This window comes from Anolis carolinensis, chromosome 2, assembly GCF_035594765.1.
Source record: "Anolis carolinensis isolate JA03-04 chromosome 2, rAnoCar3.1.pri, whole genome shotgun sequence".
NCBI lineage: Eukaryota > Metazoa > Chordata > Lepidosauria > Squamata > Dactyloidae > Anolis > Anolis carolinensis.
Genome location: NC_085842.1, coordinates 19800182 through 19817458, shown reverse-complemented (window position 1 = coordinate 19817458; position 17277 = coordinate 19800182). Strand labels below are relative to the sequence as shown.

General features: G+C 42.0%; 1 protein-coding gene across 1 annotated transcript; it reads left to right on the top strand.

Annotated features, from left to right (window-relative positions):
- Positions 1 to 1922: 1922 nt before the first annotated feature.
- Positions 1923 to 17191, top strand: LOC103282409 (zinc finger and SCAN domain-containing protein 31). The gene is made up of 4 exons (XM_008125085.3): positions 1923 to 4191; positions 9223 to 9987; positions 12306 to 12417; positions 14270 to 17191. Exons 2-4 carry the CDS (start codon positions 9259 to 9261, stop codon positions 15049 to 15051), a joined length of 1623 nt encoding a protein of 540 aa, XP_008123292.1. The 5' UTR covers positions 1923 to 4191; positions 9223 to 9258; the 3' UTR covers positions 15052 to 17191.
- Positions 17192 to 17277: the final 86 nt, after the last annotated feature.

Sequence of the window (17277 nt, the reverse complement as noted above, 5' to 3'; positions counted from 1 at the left end):
TTGGATAAGCGAATATGTTGGATAATAAGGAGGGATTAAGGATAACCCTACTAAACATCAAATTAAGTTATGATTTTACAAATTAAGCAGAAAACATCATGTTAGAAAACAAATTTGGCAGAAAAAGTGGTTCAATACACAGTAATGCTATGTAGTAATTACTGTATTTATGAATTTAGCACCAAAATATTAATGAAAGCATTGACTACAAAAATGCGTTGGATAATCCAGATCGTTGGATAAGCGAGTGTTGGATAAGTGAGACTCTACTGTAATTACTACATAGCATTACTGCGCATGGAACTACTTTTTCTGTCAAATTTGTTGTATAATATGATGTTTTGGTGCTTAATTTGTTTAATCGGCTTTTCCTGAATCCCTTCTTATTATCCAACATATTCACTTATCCTGCCGGCCTGTTTATGTTGGATAAGTGAGAGTCTACTGTACATTGATAATCTTAAATTATCTGCTTAGAACTGGATTATATGAGGCCCCTTCTTCACAGCTGTATAAAATGCACACTGAAGTGGATTATATGGCAGTGTGGAGTCAGGATAATCCAGTTCAAAGCAGATAATATAAGATACTAAATGGGTTATCTAACTGTGTGGAAGGGCCCTGAGTCTACACTGCCATATAATCCCGTGCAAATTAGATTATCTGTGGAAGAAGCCTAAGTTAGGCCTAAGTGTGCCTGTCCCCTAACTGAACCCTGGCTGTCCCTTTGCTAACAGGCTGGTTGCTAGGCGACCAAGTGGGCAGAGATTAGCCCTCTAAACTGGCAGCAATTGGATAAAAAACAGTTATTGCTCTCCCGCTAATTAGGACTTTATTTTTCTTTTCTTTTTGTTGTATCAACCTTGAGGCATGGATGATGGGTTGTGTTGTCAAATTTTGAGGTTGGGGGGCCTGTACTTTTGTTGTTTTGTGAGTTGCCGTGATGCCATCACTCTTTTATATATATAGATTATATCTTTACAATATATTATATTATTATATCTTTACAATATATTATATTATTATATCTTTACAATATATTATATTATTACCATAGCACAATATTAGCATTAAATTACTATACTATACTATATCACTATACGGTAATTAATATTACATGGCCCACTGTGCATACAGGCCTGTTTGGGGGCGACTGACTTCGGATCTGGGAATTGTAGTTCACCCTTATCCAGAGGCCACTGAACCCAGCTAACGATGGATCTGGACCAAGCTTAAGTGATACTACCTAGCATGCCAAAACAAACAACGCCTTCTTCTAAAAACCCGGGTACCGCCGGGTCCCCAGTCTCATGTGTGTGTGTGTGTGTGTGTGTGTGTGTGTATACTAGCTGTGCTCAGCCACGCGTTGCTGTGGCATAGTCCTAAGTGGGGGTTTTCTTTGTGACATTCAAGGTGGCCTAGAAAGGATCCCCCTAGGTATGAAGCAACCAGGCTTTGAAGCTGCAAGGCTATTCAGTGGTATTCAAGTTGGCCAAGAATGGAGTCCCGTAGGTATGAATCAGCCAGGCTTTGAAGCTGCAAGGCTATTCAATGGTATTCAAGTTGGGTAACAATGGGATTTTTCTGGCATTGTCTCTGGTTTCTTGTTTGTTTTCTTTCTTTCTTTTTCTGTCTATGGTCACTCCTTGGAAAGTGAGGAGTATTGTGGCCAAATTTGGTGTGATTTGGCCCAGTGGTTTTGTTGTTAACTCAGTCTTAATTATGCACATTACATTTGTATATATGTGTGTGTGTATATATATATACAGTAGAGTCTCACTTATCCAACATAAACGGGCCAGCAGAATGTTGGATAAGCAAATATCTTGGATAATAAGGAGGGATTAAGGAAAAGCCTATTAAACATCAAATTAGGCTATGATTTTACAAATTAAGCACCAAAACATCATTTTGACAGAAAAAGTAGTTCAATATGCAGTAATGCTATGTAGTAATTACTGTATTTATGAATTTAGCACCAAAATATCACAATGTATTGAAAACATTGACTACAAAAATGCGTTGGATAATCCAGAATGTTGGATAAGCGAGTGTTGGATATTACAACATATCATGACTGCGTATTGAACTACTTTTTCTGTCAAATTTGTTGTATAACATGATGTTTTGGTGCTTAATTTGCAAAATCATAACCTAATTTGATGTTTAATAGGCTTTTCCTTAATCCCTCCTTATTATCCAACATATCTGCTTATCCAACATTCTGCCGGCCCGTTTAGCTTGGATAAGGGAGACTCTGCTGTATATAGGGGCCGGGCTGTGGCGCAGGCTGTTGAGCAGCTGCAATAAATCACTCTGACCATGAGGTCATGAGTTCGAGGCCAGCCCGTGGCGGGGTGAGCACCCATCAATTAAAAATAAAAATATAGCCCCTGCTCGTTGCTGACCTAGTAACCCGAAAGATAGTTGCATCTATCAAGTAGGAAATAAGGTACCACTTATAAAAAAGTGGGGAGGCAAGTTTAACTAAGTTACGACCTGGAATGAGGAAGTGCCATCAGAGTGGATGATGAAGCAGCTGCTCCCCCCTGTGGCCAGAATCGAACATCCCCTCAGGAGAAGGTTAAATTGCCTCTGCGTCTGTCTTTGTCTCTGTCTGATGTTTATTGAATGTTTGCCCTATGTGTGTATAATGTGATCCGCCCTGAGTCCCCTTTGGGGTGAGAAAGAAGGGCGGAATATAAATACTGTAAATAAATAAATAAATGTGTGTATATATATCTATAAATATATACAGTACTAGCTGTGCCCGGCCACGCGTTGCTGTGGCGAAGTATGGTGGTATGGGAAATAAAGTATTGAGGAATTGGTGGTAGTTAAGGTAAAGGGTAAAGGTGTGGAGTCCAGATAATCCAGTTAAAGCAGATAATATAAGATTATAAATGGGTTATATAGCTGTGTGGAAGGGCCTTGAGTCTACACCAGGGGTCTTCAAACTTTTTAAGTGGAGGGCCGGTTGATGGTCCTCAGACTGTTGAGGGGCCAAATTATCATTTAAAAAAATACAAACAAATTCCTATGCATACTGCACATGTCTAATTTGTAGTATAACAACAACAACAACGAAAGAATACTTTTAAAAAAAATTAACCAACATAAACCTATTGGGATTTCAATGGAAAGCGTGGGCCTGCATCTGGCCAATGAGATAGTCAAGTTAATTAGGATTGTTGTGTGCCTTCAAGTCATTTCAGACTTTGGGCAAGCCTAAGTCTAAAACTGAGGGCGGGGGCCAGGTAAATGACCTTGGAGGGCCGTATCTGGCCTCCGGGCCTTAGTTTGGGGACCCCTGGTCTACACTGCCATCTAATCCAGTTAAAATCTGATAATGTGTATTTTATAGGCAGTGTGGAAGAGGCCTAAGTGAGGCCTAACTCTGCCTGTGCCCTGGGCTGAGTGGGTTGCTAGGAGACCAAGTGGGCGGAGCTTAGCCTTCTAACTGGCAGCAATTGGATAAAAACAATTATTCCTCTCCCTCTAATTAGGACTTTATTTTTCTTTTCTTTTTGTTGTATCAACCTAGAGCCGTGGATGATGGGTTGTGTTGTCAAATTTCGAGGTTGTGGGGTGTTTAGTTTTGTTGTTTTGGCGGTCGCCAGGATTCCATCACTCTTTTATATATATAGATTTGATGGTCTGGCTTTTGTGTATTTGTTTGTTTGTCTTGCATGCGAAAGACCTATGGTCTAAGTAAGCATTAAATAAATTTGGATTTTTTAATAAATACTGTAAATAAATAAATAAATAAATGTGTGTATATATATATATCTATAAATATATACAGTATATGAATGCACAGCCCTCCTTTGGGTTGAGAGGCTTCCTTCTCTGCCTCTCTTCCCCTTATGACGCAATAATGACGCCCCTTCCCCTTTTGGAACATTCCGCTCCCCCTCCTTTTTTTTGTAAAGTCCAGCGTTCCATCTCGCTTCTCTGCCGTGGATACCGAGAGCCGGCTGTATATAGATAGAGAGAGGGATCTCCGCAACCGCTTCTGTAGCTGGAGAAGGACGTCACCACCAAAGCCCCGCCCCCTTGTGTCCTTGTCCCCGCCCCCGGAAACTGAACTTTCTCACGCTCTCCTCCCTCCCTCCCTTCCTCCCTCCTCCTCCCCCGCCCCCGCCCCCGCCAAGCCCGTGAGGCACTCCAGGCTATTGTGCGGCGCTCTGGGTGAGTTGGAACGCTGAACTTAACAAACAAACAAAAAAAGGGGGGGAACCGGAATGTTCCAAATGGCAACGGGAAGGGGGGGGGGAACTGGGTTATTGCATCACAGGGGAGGGGGAAAGGGGAAAGAAGCAGGAAAGGGAGCAAAGCAGCCCAAAGGAGGGTGGTGTGCGTTTGTGTGTGTGTATATTTATGTATATATATATATATATATATATATATCATACATATGCACACATGTGTAAACAATACATATATGTATGTGTGTTTGCCCCATATCGGTGTGTGCGCCCAAAAGCATCCTTTAAATAATAATAAACGATGCTTTTATTTTAATATATAATATATATTAAATGAAAATGAATAAAATCTGGCTACCAGTATTAATAAAAAAAGCCTCTAAAATCAGGACAGTAAATAAAGAGCAACACTCAGAAGACAGGGGAATTCCAGGCAGGAAACAATCAGGGCCAGCTAACACCTCCCAACAAAGGATTCCCCCAGGCAGGGGAATGAGATGGGTCTGTACGATCGATCCTGGATCTGTAGGGTCTTTATTAGGTTTTAGAATTAAAGTGATTAACGATTGTTCCCATGATGGTGGAATTTTTTCTCCCTTTGTTATTCTATTAAATACATCTTTTAATTTAGGTATCAATAATATTTTATAATATTTTTGTAATATTCAGGTCCTAGCCCATCCAATCCTGGGGTCTTTCCAGGTTTTAAATTATCTATAATTTCCTCAATCTCTTTCTCTGATATTTTCACTTTTGTAAGATGTGTTATTATACTGTGATTTTTTTTGTGTCACTGTTTTTATTGATGTAATACTGTTTTGGACTTGTCCCAGTGTAAGCCGCCCCAAGTCCTTCGGGAGATGGAGCGGGGTATAAATAAAGTTTATTATTATTATTATCAAGTTGCAACATTCACACTTGCCTCAAACAGATAAGAGTTGTTGTATGTCTTTCGGGCTGTGTGGCCATGTTCCAGAAGTATTCTCTCCTGACGTTTCGCCCACATTTATGGCAGGCATCCTCAGAGGTTGTGAGGTACCCTGAGGATGCCTGCCATAGATGTGGGCGAAACGTCAGGAGAGAATACTTCTGGAACATGGCCACACAGCCCGAAAGACATACAACAACCCTGTGATCCCAGCCATGAAAGCCTTCGACAACACAGATAAGAGTTCTTTCTCCCATCCTGGGCATTCCAAAGGTATATAAACTCCATTTGCCTAGTTTCCAACAGATCTCACAATCTCTGGGGGTGTTTGCCATAGATGTGGGTGAAACGTCAGGAGAGAATGCTTCTGGGACATGGCCATACAGCCCGGAAAACTCACAGCAACCCAGTGATTCTGGCCATGAAAGCCTTCAACAACACAATAATAATTAAAACATTATTTTTAATATTCCTATTTTTAATTCAATTTCAATTCTTATATATTTGGGGTTTTAAATTTAACTTGCTGTTAGTCTCTTTTGAGAGAGAAAAGGTGGCATATAAATAACAATGACGGTGAGATACATAGTCAAAATGCATAGATAAAAATATGAAACCATTAAGTCTCTTGTAAAGAGTGGAAAAGGATATAAATGGTGGGAGACATAGTCAAGATATATAGTTAAAAAACCAAAACCAAGACATAGACACATTAAGAAAAGAAATTATTTCTTACCTATCTCTGCTGAAGGTTTGAGGCGGGATACCACATAATTAAATAGATAAAAGCATAAAACTATTTACAAACATCTAGATTAAAATACACTGATATAAAATTAAAACATAATTGAGAAAATTGTACTTCTTAAACACATCTTTTCGGGCCTCAAGGCGGGGTACAATACACAATTCAAATATATAGATATTGGATAACCTCTTGGATAGACATGATCTTGTTAGAAACTGGATTTTTTGCTCATTAGCATAAGGAGAGGAGGAGGATTAGATGATAAGAAACCACTGCCAGACCTCTGATTGAAACCTACTACTGTATTTAGGCTGTGTCAGACCATGTTAACCCAGTTAACATTGCTGGCCACACAACCAACATACATAACTTTGTGGACTTTCGTTGGCCCCTGTAAATCAATTCATAAATAATAATAATAATAATAATAATAATAATAATAATAATAATGTTTTATGTTTACATTTTATGTTAGTTTTAATTTTTGATAGGTTATGTTTTTATTTAATTTATAGGTATCTCGTCATAAATTGTTTTCTTGTGTGGGGTTATTTTGGGTTATTATGTTTATACTTACTACTGAGGCATTGGATGTTTGCCTTTTTGTTTGTTGGAATCCACCCTGAGTCCTCCGGAGAGATAAAGCGGAATATAAATAAATATTTTTTTAAAAAATTATTATTAGAGACTATAGCCTATTGCCTATTGGTTAATCACTGGTCACATAACCAAATGGAGGATTATGACCTGTTAGGATCATCACCTATTGGATTATGACCAATTGAGGAAACCAATTTATATCCTTTAAGAAAAGAAATGGTATTTATTTATTTTATTTATTTACAGCATTTATATTCCGCCCTTCTCACCCCGAAGGGAACTCAGGGCAGATCACATTACACATATAGGCAAACATTCAGTGCCTTTTAACATAGAACAAAGACAAACAAACATAGGCTCCGAGCGGGCCTCGAACTCATGACCTCTTGATCAGAGTGATTCATTGCAGTTAATTACAGCTGGCTTGCTCTCCCGCCTGCGCCACAGCCCGGGCCTATATAAATGGTACCCACATTTATTTATGCTTGGCAATTGGTTTTCATACACACACACACACACACACACGGCATTTCTACCTCTCCTTTCTCCACCCTGGAGGGGACTCAAGGCGGCTTTACACATAGGCAACCATTTGATGCCTTAAAACAATGTACAATTAATATAAACATTTAAAAATAGAATTATAAATATATTAAAACACTTACAACATTTAAATCAATACATTGACAATTAATCCTGTAATCCACAAACATAGTCTGGACCATTCCAAGAGTCAATTGCACATCATTTCATATCTGTTGCACAAGATCTGCAAAGGCTTGATTGCAAAGCCAAAATTTCACTTTCTTATGGAAGGTCAGAAGGAAGGGAACTCATCTAATATCCCTGGGGAGGAAACTCCATAGCCGAGGGGCCACCACTGAGAAGGCCCAGTCTCTCATCCCTGCCAATTACGCCTGCAACAGAGGTGGGACCAAGAGCAGGGCCTCCCCAGACATAGGGGGAGATCTGTTCAGACAGGTAAGCCTGGCCAGAACAGTTTAGGATTTTATAAAGCCAGTACTGTACTTTGAATTGTGTTTGATAACAGACTGGCAGCCAGTGGAGCTGATGTAACAGGGGGATTGTATGCTGCCTGTATGTCGCTCTGGTGAGCAATCCAGCTGCTCCCCGTTGGACCATATGAAGCTTCTTAACAGTCTTCAAAGTCAAACCCACATAGAGAGCATTGCAGTAGTCTATTTAGGATGTAACCAGAGTGTAGATTACCATGACCAAGTCTGACTTCCCAAGGTACGGGAGCAACTGGCACACAGGTTTTAATTGTGCAAATGTTCCCGTGGCCACTGCTGAAACTAGGAGTTCCAGCCTCAGTGATGAGTCCAGGAGAATAATTATAATAATAATAACTTTATTTTTATACCCCACATCTATCTCCCCAAAGGGGACTCAGGGCGGCTTACATGGGGCCAAGCCCGAATAAAAACAATAGCAACATAAAACACAACAATAGACAAAAGACATGTGCAATTATAAAAATTTAAACATTAGCCAATAAAAACAAATGACAAGAACTAATAAAAACATGGATTAAAATGGAGAGGTTGTAAAAGTAGACTGGGTAAGGTGCACCATATAAATATTGTAAACACGAGGTGACTGATAAAGTGCTGCAAATTCTTGGAAGTGCAAATTGGGATGGGAATAGACCCTGAGTCTATATCAAGTTGACAAAGGTAAAAACTAAACCCCCCAAACTGCAAACCTGTGTCCTCAGGGGGAGTATAACCTCATCCAACACAGGCCAACATATCTGCCAAGCACTGGTTCAGGACCTGAACAGCCTCCTTAGTGACAGGTGGAAAGAAGTGATCGAGTTGAACATCATCTGCGTACAGATGACATCCAGCTCCAAAACTCCGGATGATCTCTCCCAACGGCTTCATGTTGATGTTAAATAACATGGGAGACAGTATTGAGCCCTGCGCGACCCCACAGGATAAAGGCTGTGGGGCCGAGCAGGTGTCTGCCAACAATTCAGAGCAGATTACAGTATATAAAGCAGACACAGGCCATTTAACATTTTTATACTGTATGTTGATTTTTATGATGGTTTTATTGATATTGACGTTTTACTGTTGGAATATTTGTTTTATCGTTTTATTGCTGTATGTTTCGGGCTCGGCCCCCATGTAAGCCGCACCGAGTCCCCTCCGGGGAGATGGGGCGGGGTATAAAAATAAAGTTATTATTATTATTATTATTATTATTATTATTATTATTATTATTATTATTATTACTACAGGCCAACATTCAATGCCTTGTTACAATCACATAGGATGAGACACACAACACAAACAAAGGCAAAGGCTTCTCCTTTCATTTCTGGTTTGTTGAGGCCGTGCTCATTTCTGGCTCTGGGGGCAGTACTCTTCTCCATTTCCAAGCCAAGGAGCCAGCATTGTCACAATGTACAATGACAGTAGAGTTCTTCTATTCTGTTATTTATTTACTTATTTGCATAATTTCTATCCCGCCCTTCTCACCCGAAGGGACTCAGGGCGGCTTACAAAACCAGCAGAATTCGATGCCAGTATACAACAATACAAAAGAATAAAACATAAGCAATTAAAAACATTTAAAATACTTGAGCCATTCATCCACAAAACCTTGTACATAAACCTTAGTCCAGACCGAGTCGAAGCCAACGAAACTTATTATTTGAACGCTTGTTCGCATAGCCAGGTCTTCACTTTCTTTCTTATTAACCTTTTTAGGACTCTAGCAAGGAGACCGGCTTGAAGGTTGCTGAGATGAAAATGGAGGAACAAGACCCCATGAGCAGCATCTTAAGGAACGGCTTCGAGGGACCCTATGTCCTGCAGGCCAGGAATATCGGCATGTTCCCGCAGGAGAGACTGGAAGAGCGGATTAAAAAGGAGAAAGACGATGGCCACTTCCAGCGGTGGGATCACCAATGGCATGAGTTCCTGGAGAGGGTTGAATCGCCTTCTTCCGGATGGGGAGGCCCGCCGTTCATGGAGGAGGCCGCCCCGTGGGACGACACCAGGGCCTTCCTGGCCTCCTTCGAGCAAGTGGCCAAAGCCTGCCGGTGGCCCAAGGAGGAGTGGGCTGTCCGCCTCATGCCTGCCCTTCACGGGGAGGCCGAGCAGGCCTTTCACAGCCTGGAGGCTCAAGACCGGGAGGATTACGGGAAGGTCGAGGCGGCTATCTTGCGCCAGGACACCCTCCGGAGGGAGAAGCAGCGGCAGCACTTCCGCCGGTTCTGCTACCGGGAGGTCGAGGGGCCGCGGGGGGCCTACAGCCAGCTGTGGGAGCTGTGCCGTGGGTGGCTGCGGGTGGAGAGGCACTCCAAGGAGCAGATCCTGGAGCTGCTGGTCCTGGAGCAGCTGCTGACCATCTTGCCTCGGGAAATGCAGAGGTGGGTCCGGGAACACGGGCCGGAGACCTGTGCACAGGCCGTGGCCTTGGCCGAGGAGTTCCAGCTCCGGCAGCAAGAGGACGAAAGAGAGGACAAACAGGTGCGGAGATGTATAGTGATGCTTTAATTCACAGTAGAGGCAAAACACGCAAACAAGGATTTTAAATCTATAATACTGCACAGCTGTATACTATCTGCAACAGCCAGATCTCCATATTTGCTGGAGTTAGGAGGCATGGGCAAACTTGGGCCCTCCAGGTGTTTTGGGTATTTTATCCATTGATGGCGATGTTCGTTTTTATTACCTTCCCTATCTGGTTCCTATGGTGTTTTTGTATTTTGTGTTTTTAATTTGTTTGTTATATCTGAATGTTCTGTTGATATTGTTTTTATATTGGTTTTATTTATCAGATTTTTTTGTGTTTGGGTTTAGCCCCATGTCAGCTACCCCAAGTCCCTTTGGGGAGATGGTGGCGGGATAGAAAAATAAATTATTATTATTATTATTATTATTATTATTATTATTATTATTATTATAGCAAGAGCATTCCTTCTTTACCCATGGCTTCTGAATCAAATTTGAAGGGAGGGTACTTGAATTTCCTCTTGTCTAAGATGTCATCTGAGTGCAGAACCAGACTGCAGAATCCATCTATAAAGAGACAGGCATCTTAATAATAATAATAATAATAATAATAATAATAATAATAATAATAATAATAATAATACATTTTTATTTGTACCCCGCCACCATCACCCCGAAGGGACTCAGGGCTTCTTGGCAGGGGGTTGGACTGGATGGCCCGTGAGGTCTCTTCCAACTCTACGATTCTATGATTCTAGGGCGGCTCATAGAAGCACTCCAAGTGCCACATATAAACAACAATAAGGTAAAGGTTTTCCCCTGACATTAAGTCTAGTTGTGTCCAACTCTGGGGGCTTATGCTCATCTCCATTTCTAAGTCTAAGAGCCGGCCTTGTCCATAGACACCTCCTAGGTCATGTGGTTGGCATGACTGTATGGAGCACTGTTACCTTCCCGCTGGTGCAGTACCTATTGATCTCACATTTGCATGTTTTCGAACTGCTAGGTTGGCAGAAGCTGGGGCTAACAGTGGACGATCACTCCGCTCCACAGATTCGAACCTGTGACCTTTCAGTCCACAAGTTTAGCAGCTCAGCGCTATAACACACTGCACCATCGGGAGCTCCATAAACAACAATACACGAGTATAAATACAAAGACATAAGTGTAAACAACACTGCATATAAAATCCCACTAATAAAATTGTAAGAGTATAAAAATTATAAAAATTCCTAAAGCGCAGTAGAACCTAAGAATGAGATGGTTATCTGCCGTTAACAATCAAAGTGTGAGCCGGTTCCAGAGCTTCAAAACCTTACATATTTCAATTCCCGGCCACTGCCTATGCTGGATGAAGGGTAATGGGAGTTGTGGCCATGGAATCATAGTATCAGAGAGATGGACAAGACCACAAAGGAGATCCACTTCAACCCCACTTCAACCCAATTCTGCCATGCAGGAACACAAGTTCAAAGCACTCCCGACAGATGGGTATCCAGCCTCTTCTTAAAAACTCTCAGACAAGGAGATTCCACCACACTCCAAGGCAGCTGCTTATTCTACTGCTGAATAGCTCTTGCCCTTAAGGAGTTCTTCCTAATGTTTAGGTAGAATCTCTTTTTCTTTTCTTTTATTTTGGGTCAAAAGCATTGCATAATAAATAAGTTTAAAAGTGATGAAATAAAGGAAATCACAAGGAAATCTTTTCCTACAATTCGTATCCTATTTTCCAGAGCAGCAGAAAGCAAGCTGCCCCCCCTCCTCAATGGGACATCCTTTCAGATATTTAGAAATGGGCATCATTTCCCCTCTCAGCCTCCTTTTCTCTAGGCTAAACGTACCCAGCTCCCTCAGACGTTCCTCATGGGGCTTAGCTTCCAAACCTGTGTCATTTAGGTCACCCATCTCTGGACATTTTGGTCGCCTATCTCTTGTTGACATCCTTCTTGAATTGTGGTGCTCAGAACTGGACACGGGGTTATTCTAGGTGAGGCCTAACCAAAACAGAATAAAGTAGGACTATGGCTTTCCCCCATCTCTAGACACTATACTCCTATTGATGCTGTCTAAAATCGCATTGGCTTTTTCAGCTACTGCATCAAACTATTGATTGATGTTCAGTTTGTGGTCTCTTAAGACTCCGAGATCCCTTTCACATGGATTTTTTTCCCCAGTCATTCTCTATCTGTGCATTTCATTTTTATTGCCAAAGTGTAGGATTATACAGTTGGTTTTGTTTGTCCAGGGAAGTAACCTTTCCAGGTTCTGATGTGCCATCTTGGCCCTCAAGCGGTGCCTCTCTTTTCAGGCAATAACTATCCCTCTCATTTCAGATGCTGACGCCATTCGTGGAGATGGCTGTGAGTTTCTCTGGTTGTTCATCTGATCTCCGGCCACAACTGCTATGCAGGGAAACGAGACCAAGAAGCGATGCTGTGCTTTTAAGTAAGTACAGCTGCTTACGCACCAGTGTTTCAATGCAATGAAACTCCTACATGACCATCCTTTGAAAGCTCAAAGGAACTAGGTGTGTTTGGCCCAAAGAGCCTGAAACATAATGAACAGCCCAATGCTGTGGAATTCCTGTACTGAATATTTTGGATAAGGAGGCAAGATATGAATAGTAAGATAAAATGAGAGGCCAACAATAAACAATTGTCTTAAGCTCCTTAGAGGAAGGGTGTTGTTACTACTCTTAATACTCTGGCTAGGATTATCAGATCTCAAGGTTTTGCTCATCATCTTCAGTCTTTAGGATAAGAGGGAGGAATCTCAAAGTGAGAGCATTGACTTGAAAAATGTGTATGTGTTATTTGTTAGCTTTCTTATAAAATCGAATTGCAAGTGTAGTTGAAGGTTAAGGTATTATGCATGATTAATGTCATCAGGCCCATGGCATCACTAACAGTCATCCCTACATCTGAGGTTTTGGCCCTGAAATCTTTGGTCATAGGATGCCCTTGACTTAGCACTCTTACTTCTATGACTGTGTACCAATAGTGTTATTGTTTTGCTAATATTAATCTTATTTACACATTTTGGTGCTGCAAATGTTAGATCTGTTTCTCGATATAACTGACCTGCTGATTCAAAACATGCCACCAGTTTTCCACTCCCAGCTCTAGCTTTTTTAAATAACATTTTTATTGACTATTTCCATATTTTTTTTCACACTAGAGGAAAAAAGGAACAGTCATGTAAAAAGGAAAAAAGGGAAGGAAGTGTTAGGGAAAACTCCCAAAAATACAACAGAGCATCCAAAAATACAAACAAGATACTTACAGTTGAGCATTCAGCTCTCAGCAAGCAGAGTATGAAGAGTTGTGGCCGGAAAAGAGGCAAAAATGCAGAGTTCAGTCTTTAATGTTACATAGACGGAGGTACAAAATTATAATTGTTACATCTAATTTTTGTATCTCTATTGTCCTTAAACACATTACTTAAATTATTAAAAATTTACAAATTCCATGTATACTCTATAACAAAAAGAGGAATAGTATTGTCTTCTAATTTTAAAACCTAATAATCTATCTTCTTATATTTTCTGTATTATTCCATGTTCTTGTCTCCTTCTCCAACTATTAATTTGTCATCTCTAGTTTTTGAGATAGAGAACATACACCATATACAGTCGAGTGTCACTTATCCAACACTCACTTATCCAAGGTTCTGGATTATCCAACGCATTTTTGTAGTCAATGTTTTCAAAATATCATGATATTTTGGTACTAAATTCGTAAATACAGTAATTACTACATAGCATTACTGTGTATTGAACTACATTTTTTTTGTCAAATTTGCTGTATAACATGATGTTTTGGTGCTTAATTTGTAAAATCATAACCTAATTTGATGTTGCATAGGCTTTTTGTTAATTCCTCCTTATTATCCAACATATTCACTTATCCAACGTTCTGCCGGCCCGTTTATGTTGGATAAGTGAGACTCTACTACTTTTCACTCTGCTTTCCCATGATAAAAAAACAGGATATTTTAATGTGTTGTCGAAGGCTTTCATGGCCAGGATCACAGGGTTGTTGTGTGTTTTCCAGGCTGTATGGCCATGTTCTAGAAGTATTCTCTCCTGACATTTCGCCCACTTCTATGGCAGGCATCCTCAGAGGTTGTGAGGTATTGCCATAGATGTGGGCGAAACGTCAGGAGAGAATACTTCTAGAACATGGCCATACAGCCTGGAAAACACACAACAACCCTGTGATTCCGGCCATGAAAGCTTTCAACAACACTTTGTCTTGGTTGGACTGTTCAACTTTATTATTTTTTATTTTTTGACTAGATTACACGCAAATTGGGGAATGTGAAGAACATAAGTATCAGCCGGAGAGACCCAAGCCAGTGGAACCACCCAGAAAAACGGTTGGGGAGCTCTTTCCCCAGGTCCATGGCCTTGAAGAGGAACATGGATCCCTGAGGCAGCTGAGAGACCATTGCTCTCGGATGGCGGGAGAGAGGCCAATCTCCTTTGCGCCTGACAAGGAGGCCTTAAGCGACACCCATGAGTGGCCAAAGTCAGCTTTGCACGCTGGGACTGAGGAAGCTTTCAAACAGGGTCCTGGTTTCCATATATGTGAGAAAGCGGACAGCCAGGAGGGTCCCTTCCAGTGTGCGGAGTGTGGGAAAATGCTCAGCCGCAAGGACCACCTGAAGCGACACCAGCGGATCCACACGAGGGAGAACAAAGCGCACCCGTGTTCGTATCCCGACACGTGCTTCCCGCAAAGGCCGGACCTCGTTTTCCACGAGAGGCTCCACTCGGGGGAGAAACCGCACATGTGCTCTGCCTGCGGGAAGGACTTCAGAAGTACTTGTCAGCTGATGGTTCACGAACGCATCCACACCCGGGACAAGCCGTTCAAGTGCTCCGCTTGCAGCAAGGGCTTCAGCCAGAAGGCCAACCTGGCGGTCCACGTGAGGACGCACACGGGGGAGAAGCCCTACAAGTGCTCCGTCTGCGAGAAGACCTTCATTCAGAAGTCCCACCTGATGAAGCACGAGAGGATCCACGCCAGGAAGAAGACCTGCAACTGCTTCGCCTGGAAAGAGCTTCCCATGGAATGAGCCGCTCTTTGCAAGAGGCGGAAGCGTTACGCAAGTCTTCCGTGTGAAGAACGAACCTCGTTTCTAACGCATAACTTGCTTCTCATGCAAGGCTCGATTCTAGGGAAAAATGGATAAGTGCTTCCTACATGAGAGATTTTCAACCGTAGTTTTCTCCGTATCAGACAATCCACAAAGAGGAAAAATATAAAAAATATGTTGTTGAGGGTCAGAATCACTGGGTTGCTGTGAATTTTTCAGGCTGTATTTATTTATTTATTTATTTATTTTATTTACAGCATTTATATTCCGCCCTTCTCACCCTGAAGGGGACTCAGGGTGGATTACATTACACATATAGGCAAACATTCAATGCCTTTTAACATAGAACAAAGGCAAGACAAACATAGGCTCCGAGCGGGCCTCGAACTCATGACCTCCTGGTCAGAGTGATTCATTGCAGCTGGTTGCAGCTGGCTTGCTCTCCAGCCTGCGCCACAGCCCAGGCCTATTATTCCTTTCCTTCTAATTAGGACTTTATTTTTCTCTTCTTTTTGTTGTATCAACCTAGAGGCATGGACGATGGGTTGTGTTGTCAAATCTCAAGGCTGGGGGGCCTGTAGTTCTGTTGGTCGCTGGGATTCCATTACTCTTTTATTTATATAGATTTGAAAGCAGGATAAACGTCACAATTAAGACATCTATATCTATATATATAAAGGAGTGATGGCATCACGGCGACCCACAAAACAACAAAACTACAGGCCCCCCAACCTCGAAACCCAACATACAGCCCAAAAAACTCACAGCAACCCACTGAAAACATTATTTAGATTCATCAACAAAAAAACACATTAGTTAAGAGGATATTGTCTACAGTCCCATGTTTTACAATCATTCCAGCTGGATGCAGGTGAAACATCAGGAGAGAATGCTGCTGGGACATGGCCATACAGCCTGGAAAAGGCACAGCAACCCAATATTAAAACTGTTGAGATCGAATCAGAAGACCCCATTCTGCAATGCAGGAAGACACAATCAAAGCATTCCTGACAGGTGGCCATCCAGCCTTTGTCGAAAAACTTTCTAGAGAAGACTCCATTACACTACATTCCCAGGCAGTGGTGTATTTCGCTGCTGAACAGTGTTTACTTCAGGATATTCTTCACAGCGTTTCAGTGGAATTTCCTGTAGTTTGAATCCATTGCTCCACGTCCTACCTCTGGAGCAGCAGAAAATGAGCTCAGTATGGCATCCTTTTATAGCAGTGGTTCCCAACCTTGGGGCCTCCAGGTTTTTTGGACTTCAGCTCCCACAGTTCCTAACAGCTGGTAAGCTGGCTGGGATTTCTAGGAGTTGATGTTCAAAACACTTGAAGGCCCAACGGTTGGGAACCACTGTTTTAAAGGTTGCCTACCCTCAGTGGCGCAGGAAGTTAAACCTCTGAGCTGCTGAACTTGCTGACTGAAAGGTTGGTGGTTCAAAACAAGGGAGCGGGGGTGAGCTCCTGCTGTTAGCCCCAGCTTCTGCCAAACTAGCAGTTCAAAAACATGCAAATGTGAGTAGATCAATAGGTACTGCTCCAGTGGGAAGGTAATGGTGCTTCATGCAGTCATGCCAATGGCCACATGACCTTGGAGGTGTCTATGGACAACGCCGGCTCTTTGGCTTAGAAATGGAGATGAGCACCAATCCCCAGAGTTGGACACAACTGGACTTAATGTCAGGGGAAACCTTTACCTTTACTGTTGTGTCCCGCCAGCCGCCTTTTCTCCAAGCTCAACACACCCAGCTCCTTAAGCCGCTCCTCATAGGGCTTGGCTTTCATGCCTTTTACCATTTCGGTCCCCGTTCTATGGACGTCTTCCGTCTCTTGGATTCAGTGGCAAGCCAGAGGTTGCAGGTTCAAGCCCTGGCATCCCCATTACACCTGTATCTATGTATTTAGGTCATTTGGAGCACCCAAAATATGCTTTTTTGAAGAAGTTCTTTTCAACCCAGGAGGATGCAGGGAACTCTAGAAGTCATTTTGGGGAGTCGTGCGACGGTGCAGTTTTAAAACTTTGCAGACTTGAAAGTGGCTTTGTATATTTTTGAAAAGGAAAAAAAAGATGTAATCCTGAAATGCTTAATAATAAAAATAAATAATACAGGGTCTGTACTTTAGCATGGAGTTGGATTAGGTAACCAATGATTCCACTGCAGGCCTGGGCCAACTTGGGCCCTCCAGGTGTTTTGGACTCCAAC